This window comes from Dendropsophus ebraccatus, chromosome 11 (genome assembly GCF_027789765.1).
Source record: "Dendropsophus ebraccatus isolate aDenEbr1 chromosome 11, aDenEbr1.pat, whole genome shotgun sequence".
NCBI classification, from domain to species: domain Eukaryota; kingdom Metazoa; phylum Chordata; class Amphibia; order Anura; family Hylidae; genus Dendropsophus; species Dendropsophus ebraccatus.
In genome coordinates this window covers 48,726,856-48,740,085 of record NC_091464.1, presented here as the reverse complement: position 1 = coordinate 48,740,085, position 13,230 = coordinate 48,726,856, and the positions used below count along the sequence as shown (strand labels likewise).

Below are 13,230 nucleotides of genomic sequence, written 5' to 3'. Positions count from 1 at the left end.
GGAAGAGAGGAGGGTTTTCACCCCTCAGCACGTCAGGAGCACACCTATTAAACAGGCTATGCAGTTTGGAATGTGATTTGTAGCTGGCAGATTCCCTTTACAATGTCTCCTACTGTGTATATTATAAGGCAAAGGCATTTATTATATGTATGCGCTATTGATTAAAGGTGCAAAATACCTCTTCTGCATGTGGTCGATAGTACAGCCAAGTAAAAATACTATTAAAAGCCAAGAAAAAAAGAAATGATATTAAAAACATGTATCTTGCGAACTTGTTCCACTTCATCTGAAGAAGAGTATTAAGAGGCTCCAAAGCCAACAGCTCATGGCGATTCTAGGGGGAAAAAAAGAGTATTAAATATTTAATTTTCCAGTACATACAGATTATGATTTAATTGTGGCTACTTCAGTTATGTTAAAGCAGTGTACATGCTATACCATTAATAGCCCCTATATTCAAGTCCCACTGCTTGTGGGATCAAGGGCTCCCCAGCCCCCTCCAGTCTGTCTGTGATTGCCAGAGGTCCCCCACATCCTGGGGGGACTACAGAAGCAGTGAGCGGTGGTCATCCACCGTATGATAACCACACTATACTATGAGGACATGTATCATCTGTAATATCGCTTACTAATAGGAACTGGTCCAAATACTAGAGACACCACCTGTTTTATGCTTAACATATATATATATATATATATATATATATATATATATATATATATATATATATATATATATACATAATAAAAACGGCAATTTCAATTAACATCTGAAATCAGGAACTCAGAGACTGTATACACAGCATGCAAGGGCCCTGCATTGCTGCAAATAAGATATAGATAGTCTTATGTTCTTTATGTTTTTAATATTTTATATGCATTTTTTATATTCCTTATACTGTTTACATAATTGACACTGTGTTTTGTGTTTTTTTTTGTATTTTTAATATTATATAAACAAAGTATATAACTTATCCATTTACAGTTGATTTAAATAATTCCATATATCTGCAACATTGTTGCATTTGAGTCAGTAAATACAGAAGGTTTAGAAAAATCTTTACGCCAACATGTGGCTTTCTGTTCCTTACACTTACTTCAATGTCTGTATTGTAAACCACCATTTCAAGTATGGAGTTTTGTGAAGAGGAGTCCACATCTTTTAAGTCATATATTGATGAGGAGACAGGTCCATAAGCCCAGTCTGTGAACTTTCTAGACAAAATTTTGTTCTCTTCATCTTTTATTTCTCTACAAAGAATATATTTAAGTATCTGAAAAAATAAATGCAAAACAAGGATTAAAATATATTTTTGAGAAATGTTTGGGGTTGTCCCTGGAAAACAAAGGGAAGGGGTGAGGTTTATTTTGTACTTTGTATTTTAAGTGGTATCAGACAGTAATCCTTACCTCCAGTTTACCCGTCTTGGCCGCTAGCTGCATCGGTGTGAGGCCTCCATTGTTTGGAATATTTTCTAATTGCTTGTTGTTACAGGAGCGTATGATCCTATCATACATATTTATTATGAAGGTGTTGTGGGGTTTTGCATTCTCTGTTACAGTAACAAGAGCGTGGAGCACAGTGTTCCCAAAAGAGTCCTGGATGCAGACATTGGTGTCGCTATGCTTCATCAGCAGTTTGACCACTCCTGGCTGGTTGGTGCATGCAGCAAGAGCTAAAGGAGTTTCACCTAAAATATCAGAAATGCACTTATTTGATACAGCTTTTATTTTTGTCTTTCCCTATTCATTTAAAGTAATACAAACTGGTAAAAAGTTCCATTCACACCTCTGTTACAGTTTTCACAGCTAAAGGCCCTATTCCATGGAACGATTATCGGCCACTACGGACGATAATCGTCCCGTGGAATAGAGTGCAACGATCAGCCGACATCGTTCATGTCGGCTGATCGTTGCAGTCGCTTGTTTTTCAACATGTTGAAAAACAAGCGACTGATATAGCAGCGATCTGATGCCGTCGCTCCGTCGTATAGGAGCGTCGGCAGCAGACGCTGCTATATCCTATGGGATTGCCCGGAAGATCAGCGATCACCCGGGCAGCCTCCCCGTAGCTCCCCGCCGCCCCTCCCGCACTTACCAGCTCGCTGCAGCGGCGGCAGCGAGCAGGGAATGAGGAGCAAACGAGCACTGACAGCGCTTGTTTGCTCCTCTATGACGACCCGTGGAATAGGGCCTTTAGAAGCCTTTCAGGGACTTCAGGAAACCATTAGTGTTTCCTGGCCATAAAAACAAAGGCGTAAAAAAAAAAAAATACTCGCCTGCTGCAGGCTACAGTGGTGCTCTCGGCCAGCTTCCCCTTCACTCTTCTAGCTCTGTGTGCACACAAGTAACGTCACTCGTACGCTGCAATGCTGAGGGAGGTAACAGCCTCTTGTGGCCAGAGGTATAATGCTGCCTCCAGCAACAATACTGATTGTCAGGGTCAGAATCCCAGCTCAGTCAATCACAGCACCGCATTTAACAGTTAAAGGGACAGCGTCAGCAACCGGCGGCACTGACGCTGGCCCAGGTGCTGATGCTGGCCTGGGCTGCCAGGCAGTGCATCCAGAATTCCAGACTGATTCCAGATGTGAATCCAGAGCTGTCCAGAATTTTGGCTTTTAAAGTTATCCCCATATAGAGATGTTCACAGCAGGACCTTTGGGATCCATTACCGAAAATTGACCTAACTCTGCATTTATGTGGTCCATGTACTGTAGATATGTAACTATAAAGACCTCTCGATCTAACAGAGTAAGGGCCCTATTACACCAACAGATTATCTGACAAATTTTTTAAGCCAAAATCAGGAATGGAAAAGAGGAAAAATCTCAATCTTTCCTTTGTAATAGGGCCCTTAGAAACTACTTTGTGCCCAAATAAGGTCCTTACTCACCAAAATAAAATCCATCTTTTCTGCTCTTTGGGTTAAAGAAGCGGCCATTTGCACGCACATTCACGTCAGCACCTTCTTTAAGAAGATATTCAACTATTTCACAATGTCGTCTTTCAATAGCGATGTGTAAAGCAGTTTGACCTAGATCACAAGAATATAGAGAAATGCATAAATGTGCGCATGGGGCAATCCTACCAAATACTGCATACCCTCGTATTCTCCTGTTAGGATGCCTTCACACCTACCGTATCGCAGCAGAAAATCCGCTGCGAATTTGACAGTGCGTATTTAATGCTGTGTTCATTCATTTAGTTAAATCTGCTGCGGATCCGCAGCGGATTTTCTGCTGCAATATGGTAGGTGTGAAGGCACCCTTAGAGTGTTTCTATTTGAAAGCTCTCACTGAGGCTCATACTGGATAATATATGCTGCAATTCTCAATTCCTCAATTCTAAGCATCAAGTTTGGAAGGACCCATGGTGGTGGTAGAATCATGCTGTGGGGGTCGCTTTTAACAGATGTAGCAGAAGAACGGGTCAGGGTTGGGGGAAAGCTAAATGAAGTACAAATGTAGTATAAAAGGTATAAATGGTTACACTCTGGCAGGAACAATTTATTGGGGTACTTACTGGAAGGAATGTTTTTCTTTGTAGGCACTCTCAGGCATGCACTGTATATGGGGCACCTATTGGCAGTGTAATTGTGGGCACTGTATATGGAACTAAACTTACTAAATGTGGGAACTAAAGGGCTTTCTGGCCCACACCATATATTATAACATTTACTGACTGTATTTAAAGGGGTATTCCACTCAAACATAACTTTTGATATGTTCCTGCCCATGGTGAGACTAACAATTCCTTCCTTACTTGTTATTATCTGTTCAGTCTCCTTCACCCAGTTATCAGCTGCTGCTTTCTACTGAAAACACAGAAAACTGTGTGTAAACTTTTCTCGCTGTCCCCCTCTTCTCCCCCCTCCCTTCTGACACAGCGGATGTGAGCAAGTCCTTGAGTGGCTTTATCTGCAACATTGTAGCTTTTTTGTAATGCTCAGAAGGGAGGGGGAAAAGGGGGGAAGATAGAAAAGCTCACACACAGATTTTTGTGTTTTCAGCAGAAAGCAGCAGCTCAGAAAAGGGGGAAGGAGACTGAATAGATAATAAGTATGAAATTATTGTTTTTCTCTCCATGGGCAGTAACATATCAAAGGTTATGTTTGTGTGGAATACCCCTGTAATGTTTAAAGTGCATCATCACTTTAAAAAACATAGAGACAAGACAAAAGTTTTTATCAGACAGGGTCTGGTTGCACTGAGCTGCTTGCTTTTCCCCACTTGTTCTAGTGATCGAATAGGGTCTGAAAATCCCAAACCTCCACTGAGCGAAACTTTTAAAGCGACTCTGTACCCGCAATCTGTCCCCCCCAATCCACTTGTACCTTCGGATAGCTGCTTTTAATCCAAGATCTGTCCTGGGGTCCGTTCGGCAGGGGATGCAGTTATTCTCCTAAAAACAACTTTTAATCCTACAGTGCTGTGTCTAACAGCCGGGGCTTACATTTGTATATGCATTAGGCTGGCACCACATCTCCGTCCTTCCTCCCCACCCTCCTCATCATTAGGAATGATCCAGGAACATTTACTGCTGTTTGAGCTTTGCACAGGTGTATTAACGATCCAGCCCATGTTCATTAAAAACACAGGTGGGGAATAGGAGGCAATCTGCCTGGAGCATTCATAATGATGAGGAGGGTGGGGAGGAAGGACAGAGAGGGTGTACCAGCCTAATGCATATACAAATGTAAGCCCCGGTCGTTAGACACAGCGCTGCTGGATTAAAAGTTGTTTTTATGACAATAACTGCATCCCCTGCCGAACAGGACAGGTCTTGGATTAAAAGCAACTATCCGAAGGTATAAGTGGTTTGGGGGAGGGGGTCAGATTGTGGGTACAGAGTCACTTTAACAACTTAGTCTCAACATGGTATACTTGTTGTATAACTGTACTACCACATGGCAGAGATGGAGTGGGGCCCTAACACACTATGTATTGATTTTCGTTACCTTTATAATTCTCATCTGTATATGCAGCGTTGATAAATCTGTGCAGAAAACCATGTCTCCTGGTAAAGGATAGTAGGATCTGCACTATTTGTGGAGTCTTTCCATTTATGTTCAGCAATGCTTTCATCAAGCAGGTTTGACCAGTGTCCTGTGATGTCAGTCTGTGCATAAGGAAATCTAAAATGGAAAATATCCTTTCAGTTTATACAATTAAGATAATCAAATAGAGAAAGTTGATAAATAGATGCCCTTTAACTAGTTTTCTTGACCCCTCCATACACAAGAACACTCGACTGTATTTTGTAATGGGGGGGGGGGGCGACTTGAACTGCTACCAACAATTTGTCTCTTCAAACGGGCTGGGCATGTGAGATCCAACATATATTACCTTTCTTATCTGTAAACTGATAAGATAGTTCCTCGATTTCTACCAGTAGTCTTTTTAGTGGCAATACGTCCCCTTCTGTAACAGCCTTCAGTATGAGGCTTTTGTGATATTGCTTTTCATGTATTATGTTGTGTTCAGGTTTACTGTAATGTTAAAAAAATATATATAGTTTAAAACATTTTGGTATAATCAGTAAAACTTCAGCAATGTGCTTTCCCATATAGGTTAATGGCTGATGTGAAGTACAGGTCACACCAAATACTTTTTATGGACACCATCAAAAGGCATCAATGGCTTGAAGAAGAGTTAGGAAGTGTAAAATGGCCGTTGGCTGAGGCTGTAAGAGAGGTTTCAAAGATCAAGTTTTATGGTCAGTGCAGCTGGACTTTTTTTCTTTTTTTATTCACATACTGGTGTCACCTGTGACTGTACTCCTGTCTGTTTTGATAAGGTGAACACTGCTGGGAAAAGATCTGTACAAAGCAGAAGTCTCAGCTTAGTTTTAAATGAGGTTAATCCAGCGCTACAAAAACATGGCCACTTTTCCCCCTACTGTTGTCTCCAGTTCAGGTGCGGTTTGCAATTAAGCTCCATTTACTTCAATGGAACTGAGTTTCAAAACCCCACCCAATCTGGAGACAACAGTAGGGGGAAAGTGGCCATGTTTTTGTAGCGCTGAATAACCCCTTTAAGCCTAGTGGCCAAAATAAAAGACCACCCTCAGTACACAGAACACCCTAATTTCCATATTAACAAAAGTTACTCAATAACACTGCAGCACATCAGCATAATAAAGGTATGGGTAGCCTCCCTGTCCCATGTCTAGTATTGGACTCTATCAGCAGGATTCCCTTTAGAGGGAATGTGTCACCTAAATTTTATTTTACTGATTAGAGCATGGGTCTCCAAACTGCGGCCCTCTAGCTGTTGCGAAACTACATTTCCCATCATGCCTGGACAGCTAAAGCTTTGGATTTGGCTGTCCAGGCATGATGGGAAACGTAGTTTTGCAACAGCTGGGGGGCCGCAGTTTGGAGACCCATGGATTAGAGTCAGATACTAAAAGTTGTTCTTTTATTCTAATCTGTTTTTATTTTCTGACTTTTATTCATTTATTTTACTTTTTGTACATTGTTATAGGGCCTGCCATCTTGCCTCGGCTGTTCTTAACAGCATTTAGTGACATGCTTTACAGTAAGGGTACTATTACACAGAGAGATTTTTAATGATTACCGGCTAACAATAAACGATCACAAACGAGATTGTTTATCGTTAACCTGAAATCGTTCACCATATTGCACAGAGCGATAGTCGTTAGTTACGATCGTTACTATGACCGTTACTAAGATCGTTCATTCCTTCTGATCCCAGCAAAACAATAAACAATGTGCTATTACACTGAACCATTGGCAAAAAATGCGGAATTACAGCGAACGATTATTGATAATTTTAGGTTCAGATCTAAATCAACGATCCACGACATATGAGCGATTTTTTTCGATTGTTGCCTGCAATTACACACAACGATTATCGTTTAAATTTGAACAATATAGCGATTTTTCGCACGATAATCGTCCCATGTAATAGGGCCCTAAGACTCATTGACATAGACGATAATAAACAGACTCTGTCCCCTTGAGATGAATGTTTAACATAAAAAAATTCTCCTCCTTATAACACGTTCTATTTAAGGATGTGTATCACATCATACTGGGGATCCATATATACTGTAAGGGTTGTTATACAACAAAATATTATGTTCTGGTGTTTATACTTATGCCACTACCTTTACATTTAAGCAAGTGACTTGGGTTAGTGGGATACACTGACCTTTGAATGAATGCCTAATAAGGACTAAATATGTTATTGTGGGGTAAGAGCTGGATCCTTACTGTTTGTTATTAGAGATGAGCCAACCTGGAGCATGCTCGAGTCGATCCGAACCCGAACTTTCGGCATTTGATTAGCGGTGGCTGCTGAAGTTAAATAAAGCCTTAAGGCTATGTGGAAATCATGAATATAGTCATTGGCTGTATCCATGTTTTCCAGACAACCTTAGAGCTTTATCCAACTTCAGCAGCCACCGCTAATCAAATACCGAACGATCTGGTTCGGATGGACTCGAGCATGCTCCAGGTTCGTTCATCTCTATTTGTTATATGTTCTGTTCCGATTTTCTCATCAGGAGGCATTCTTGCTACTATGAACCTAAAACAAGCAAGCAGTGCTGCCTTACTTACGATATTATTGCTTCTATCCTTATAGGCAGAAGCAACGTGAGAAATCAGAAGCAACGTGAGAAAATATTAATTTACTGAAAGAGTAGTAGATACTTGGAACAAACTTCCAGCAGATGTGATTGGTAAATCTACAATAACTGAATGTAAACTTGCCTGGGATAAACATATATCGATCTTTTCTAAGATAATAAGAAATACTAAAAGCGCAGACTACATGGACCAGGTAGTCTTTTTCTGCTGACAATCTTCTATGTTTCTATGTATCAAAATGGATTTTCCAAACCAGATAACCTCTTTAAACCTAAATGGCGGTCATTGTTAGGCTTTGGGCTGCTTATAACTACCATATACAATAGCTAATATTTAAAAAGTGGTTACTTGGTGTTTTGTAGTTTCAGCAGCCAGATGGTCTCATCCTTGGATGGGTAGTCAGTGCCATTGCATTTTCTTTTGTTACTATAGGAAATAAGCAAAGAGACCATTAACAGGTCACAGCTATTATTCCACAGCATTTCAGGTAGTAACCCCCCCCCCCAGAGATGACACAACAGAAAACCATCGTCTTAAGGAATCCCAGGCTGCCTGGCATATGATATTCAATGTCTTGGATCTTTGAGCAAGCACAAATTTCAAGTGTGTTTGCATTGCAAGGCTACAGATATAAACTATAGTGGAGATCCATTGCCATATTTGTCTTGGAAAAATGAACAAATTTGGGCAAATGTTTTGTAGGATGTTTGTAAAGAGATAACATAGGACCAACAATGCCTGTGGAATCATAATAACTAAATCCAATGGGGAAAATTTATATGTCCTTTTTGGCTACTTTCTATACCTACCCCTACAGCTTGGATAAAAAATACACCAAATTAAAGGCTTGAAATTAATATAAAAAAACTAAAATGTTATACTGATATATGAAAAGTGTTTGGGTTTTTAGACCCTCACGTTCACTAGAATGAGATGGAGGAAGCTCTGGACAGAAGGCTTCTCTCCCTGGCTTATTGCAGAGGATGGATTCTATAGAAGTCTATGAAAACCGTGTTATGCCGCGAGCAGCTAACCAGGATGAGAAGCTCTCTGCTCAGAGCTTCTTCTGAACTGTGGATAACGATTAGTAGATGTCTGAACACCCAGAACCTGATGAAAATTTTTGATACCTCTGTTTTATAACATCTCCAAAAACAACCAAAACAAATCCATCATACATGAGTTCATCCCAATATGATTATATCTCATTGCTTTAGGAAGCAACATTTTTCAGAAACCCTTTGTTAGATCTACAGCCTATTGGAGAATCTGAATCTGACCACTTTTTCAGTAGAAGAATATAAGCCAGTTAAATGACTTCTCAGAGGACTTGTCCTACCCTGAAGGTTTGGTGAAACGTGGAGACCCCAACTTATGGGCACAATAAATGGCTCCACTGTCTACATAGTCACATTGGCTCATCCATAGGGGCAGCTGTATCTGACAATGTAGCTCTGTTTTATTTCCTTGAATGCAAAATGGCTATAAAAGTAACCAAATCAGGATTGTAAATCCTTGACCATAACCCATATACCACAGAGGTTCCCAAGAGATAAATCAGGATACATACCATACTGTAATGTTAGAATCCATAGGTCTGGAAAGCACAAGAGCAGAAACAGCAACAGGAGAAGGTGCATTCTCTACAATATCATCCGCTGAGGAGATATTAGGGGCCATTTTGCCGACTAGTAAATCCAGAGAGTACAGTTAAGACTGTATACAAGTCAAGAAGCCCCCAGCTTATTGCACTGAGAAGTCCATCCCCAACCCCGCATTTCAAAAGAGCTCTCCAGACTGTAAGTGATAAAAGTGGCTAGAATTACACACAGGAGGCATGATGACTTTGGAAGGATCAGCCTCTTACCCACCTAACCTGTTTATGGTTACTGTACTGTAGTTGTGTCTATGGTCACACCCCGGCGTAAAAGATTCCTATCAGTCTGCTTGTCTTCTGCTCAGCCCAGCAGATACGATATAAGGGCCCTTTACAAAAGCCGACTATAGGCAAGGAACGTTGCTATAAACACTCATTTGGCCAACCCATGTAAAATTGTCAGCGATCAACCAAGGACCATGAAAATTGCTTGCTCGTCGGCTGATGGCATCTTTTGTGCAGCCCTATAAATCATTAAATGTATTCATACAAACGATGCAGGGATTGTTTGTGCAGCCCTGCTGTTCATTTAGCTGTGCAGTGTGAAGGCACTGAAAATAGTGCTGATTTGGGGGAACTCTGTCAAAAGGTTATATGACAAGACCAGTTAATGAGATGTAGAAAATAATAAATTAACAAGGCAGATGGTTTATTCCATCATCTTAAGCATAATTTAAAGCCAATCTCCACTCACTGTGCTAGAAGCTAAGGGAGCAGTGATAGCAACCACCGCTCCCTCTGCAGAGGCTGCCAGAAACCGCAGTCTTGTCGGCAGCCTCCTCCCCCTCTTTACTTTATAGAGGAATATACAGTACACAGAGGGAAGCAAACCCCATGCTCTGTATAGAGATAGCGCTGTTCTGCAGCACTAGCAAGTGGTCGGAGCCCTACAGTATGTGTTGGAAACTGCAGGGCTTAAAGCCATGTTGCCCCCTACTACTGCCAATAAATGGAAGTACAAATATATATTATTATTATTTTTTTTTTTTATAAATTAAATTTTATTTAAGCAATGTAATGGCAAAAAAACAGTTTTGCCCTCATTCTCTGGAGTACCCCTATACTAAGAAGTGGTTTGAGGGCCTATGTAAAGCTTTGTGTATTAGGAATGATGGATCTGACTTTTTAGGATAATGCATTTGAGACTACTGGTGGAGCTCAGGAGGATGATGTTTCCAAAGAATCGCACAGTGTAAAGCACGAGTAGGATGTTAGAGATGAGGGAGAAGTTGTGAGGTGCAGAACTGTGGAGAGATATGTGGGTGAGCAAGAGTTTATATTGTACTCTGCACTGAATGGGCAACCAATGTAGTGAGTGGCATGGGGGCCGGGGGGAGGCATTGGTGTTGTGGCTGGAGAGGAAGATGAGCCAGACTTCTGCATTTAGGATGGACCGAAAAGGGGAGAAGAGAAGGCCGATTAGGGCCCTATTACACAGAAAGATTATTGTGCGGAAAATCATGAAATTGTTTTAATTTAAGCGATAATCTTTTTGTGTGTATGCTGGCAACAACCAAACGATTAAAACGAAAATTTGTTTCTGTGTCGTTGATGGCATCTTTTGAGCTGACCATAAAAACCATTGTTAATCATTCGCAAATCTTTTGATGTATGTACACATCGTTAGTTCGTAATTACAAACGTTCATAGACTAAAGTGTACAAACAATCAGAATTGTGATAGTAACTAACGACAATCGCTCTGTGTATTATGGTGAATGATTTCAGGTTGTTCCCAAAAGTGCTTGTTTGCCATTGTTTATCGTTAATTGGTCGAAACAAAAAATCTTTTTCTCCAAGAGGACCCTGAGTAAAGTGTTACAGTAGCCACAACCAGAAGGAATCAAAGTAATAATAAGAATATTGGCTGATTCAACAGTAATAAAAGGACGGATTCTAGAGATGTTTTTAGGTGCAGTTGGCAACAGCATGAAAGGGGTTAAATATAAGGAGACATCAAGCAAGCAAGGCCACTGGGGCTGACACAAGCCACCAGGGGTTACTCTGATGGCTCATAGCATAAAGTGATGACAGGGCACCTTTAAAGTGGTTTTCTGGGCAAAATGGACTAATGAGCTATCCACAAGATAACTCACTGATCGGCGGGGAGCTGACACTTGGCACCCCTGCTGATCAGCTGTTCGCACCCGTACTATACAGTAAACATAGTTGGAAGCAGTTAGTCTCTTTTCGCTGTGTAGCAGTGGTGACCTGTACCTGCAGCTCCGCTCATGTGCCAGTGGATAGGTCATCAGTCTATTACCCCCCCCCCCCCCCAACAAACTCTTTAAAGAATTAGTAATGCATTAACAAACTAAAGGGGTTTTCCCAATTTACAGTCTGTGTATGGGGAATTACAAGATTATTGTGTGGGCTGGACTATTGGCCCCCTACTAATCACGAGAATGGTGGAAAATTGTCTGAATGAATGGAGTAGACCATACGCTGAGCTTGCCTATGTTCAGAAGCCCTATAGTGAATGAACTGACCTCTGGTCATGCACATGCGGTGAGCTCTATTCTTTCTGGGAACAGTTTTGTTTTGTTGTCATGATCTGCGTGGGTCCTCGCAGTCAGACCTCCACTTATCAGCTTGTTATCTCCTAATAACTGTCCTGTGGATAGGAGATAACGTTTTATGTTGCAAATACCCCTTTGAACCTGGTATGCAGAAATAATCTGATTTACTAACAAAGATATAGCTAGAGGCATGTGGCAGTGTCCAGACAATGAGATGAGGTGACAGATTTCTCCATGTATATGATATGTTTCTTGACTGATACCTTGGGGGAACCCTGAAAAAGACCATTGTAAGTCAATAATTCATTAACCACAAGGAATATCCGTCATGTGACAAATCCAGCAATGAAAACCATGATACAGATGAAGACAGAACCAATAAAATATGTTAAAAAGAGTGCCTGTCTCTGATGCACAAGCCCTGGCCATATGCAAAAGTTCTTAGATTCTTGCTTGTATTCCCACCTTGACAGTTTTCCATGTAATAGGGAATAACTAAGGGATTAAAGTGACAGCACATAAATGAGTAGCGGCCCATTTTTTCGCACTAAAATCTCTGTTTGCGCTTGTTTTACCGGTTCTACCGCATGAAATATGTATGAAGTGTACATGCGATTTTTTTTATTTTTTTTTATAATTCACCTAACCAAATGTATAGCAGGTTTTTAGACTGCACAATTCTATGACACTTTGATCACGATAAAACACTAAGAGAATTTATTTTTTCTCAAAAATGTGAAAATTGCATAAACTTTTTGGACAGCTGGTCACCACCTTCTGACCGGAATTAAAATTTACACCTCTTTTAGGAAAAATGATGCGAAATTTACTAAGGATTTTGCAGAGTATAAATAATTATCAGACTGAATGATAAATTGACCCCATAGGGTAGTACTAAGAAATGTCCTGTTATATTAAATAGGTACCTGTAAATCCAGTTTACTAAAGCATAGAAATGCAAAAAGGTCATGCTGACAGCTGTTGCTTTACAATAGCTGGTGAGCCAAGGATTGGAGACAACTGCTCCAGGCTTGGTACCATCTGAAACAAGCTTCTCCTCTCCTTTACTGGAATAGTGTTTATTTGCATTATCCTCTCCTTATCTCAGTGGGGAAGCATTTACATAACAGTGTGAGGAAGCATGCAGACTACAGTCCAGTAATTAAGGCAACTTACTGGAAATACTCAGCTTCTGGAGGTAATTCATGTGAGTGTGTGTAAGTGTTAAGACTGCCTGGAGCAGTGATTCACAAAGTAGGTTTCAAGTGGAGGAAAACTATAAAGACTGTTAAGTCAGTACGTACACTGTATGTTATGACAATGAATTATGCAGATCCCAACATGGTGCACGTATACTATGGGTTCATTCCAACCTTTATTTATTTTTATAAATCTTTATTGTCACTATTTTCAAAGAAACAACATACAGGTTTTATT

At 40.5% G+C, this 13,230-nt stretch overlaps 1 protein-coding gene across 1 annotated transcript in view; it reads right to left on the bottom strand.

The window, feature by feature from the left end:
- LOC138767392 (transient receptor potential cation channel subfamily V member 3-like) overlaps window positions 1–9,298 on the bottom strand; it is a 28,554-nt gene extending 19,256 nt beyond the window's left edge. Inside the window, exons 1-8 of the mRNA XM_069944891.1 lie at window positions 9,189–9,298; window positions 7,967–8,044; window positions 5,349–5,491; window positions 4,961–5,137; window positions 2,897–3,037; window positions 1,411–1,691; window positions 1,098–1,274; window positions 179–334 (exon numbers count right to left, since the gene is read on the bottom strand). Of these exons, the coding sequence (XP_069800992.1) occupies window positions 179–334; window positions 1,098–1,274; window positions 1,411–1,691; window positions 2,897–3,037; window positions 4,961–5,137; window positions 5,349–5,491; window positions 7,967–8,044; window positions 9,189–9,298 (1,263 nt within the window). The remainder of the gene's footprint in view (window positions 1–178; window positions 335–1,097; window positions 1,275–1,410; window positions 1,692–2,896; window positions 3,038–4,960; window positions 5,138–5,348; window positions 5,492–7,966; window positions 8,045–9,188) is intronic.
- Window positions 9,299–13,230: the final 3,932 nt, after the last annotated feature.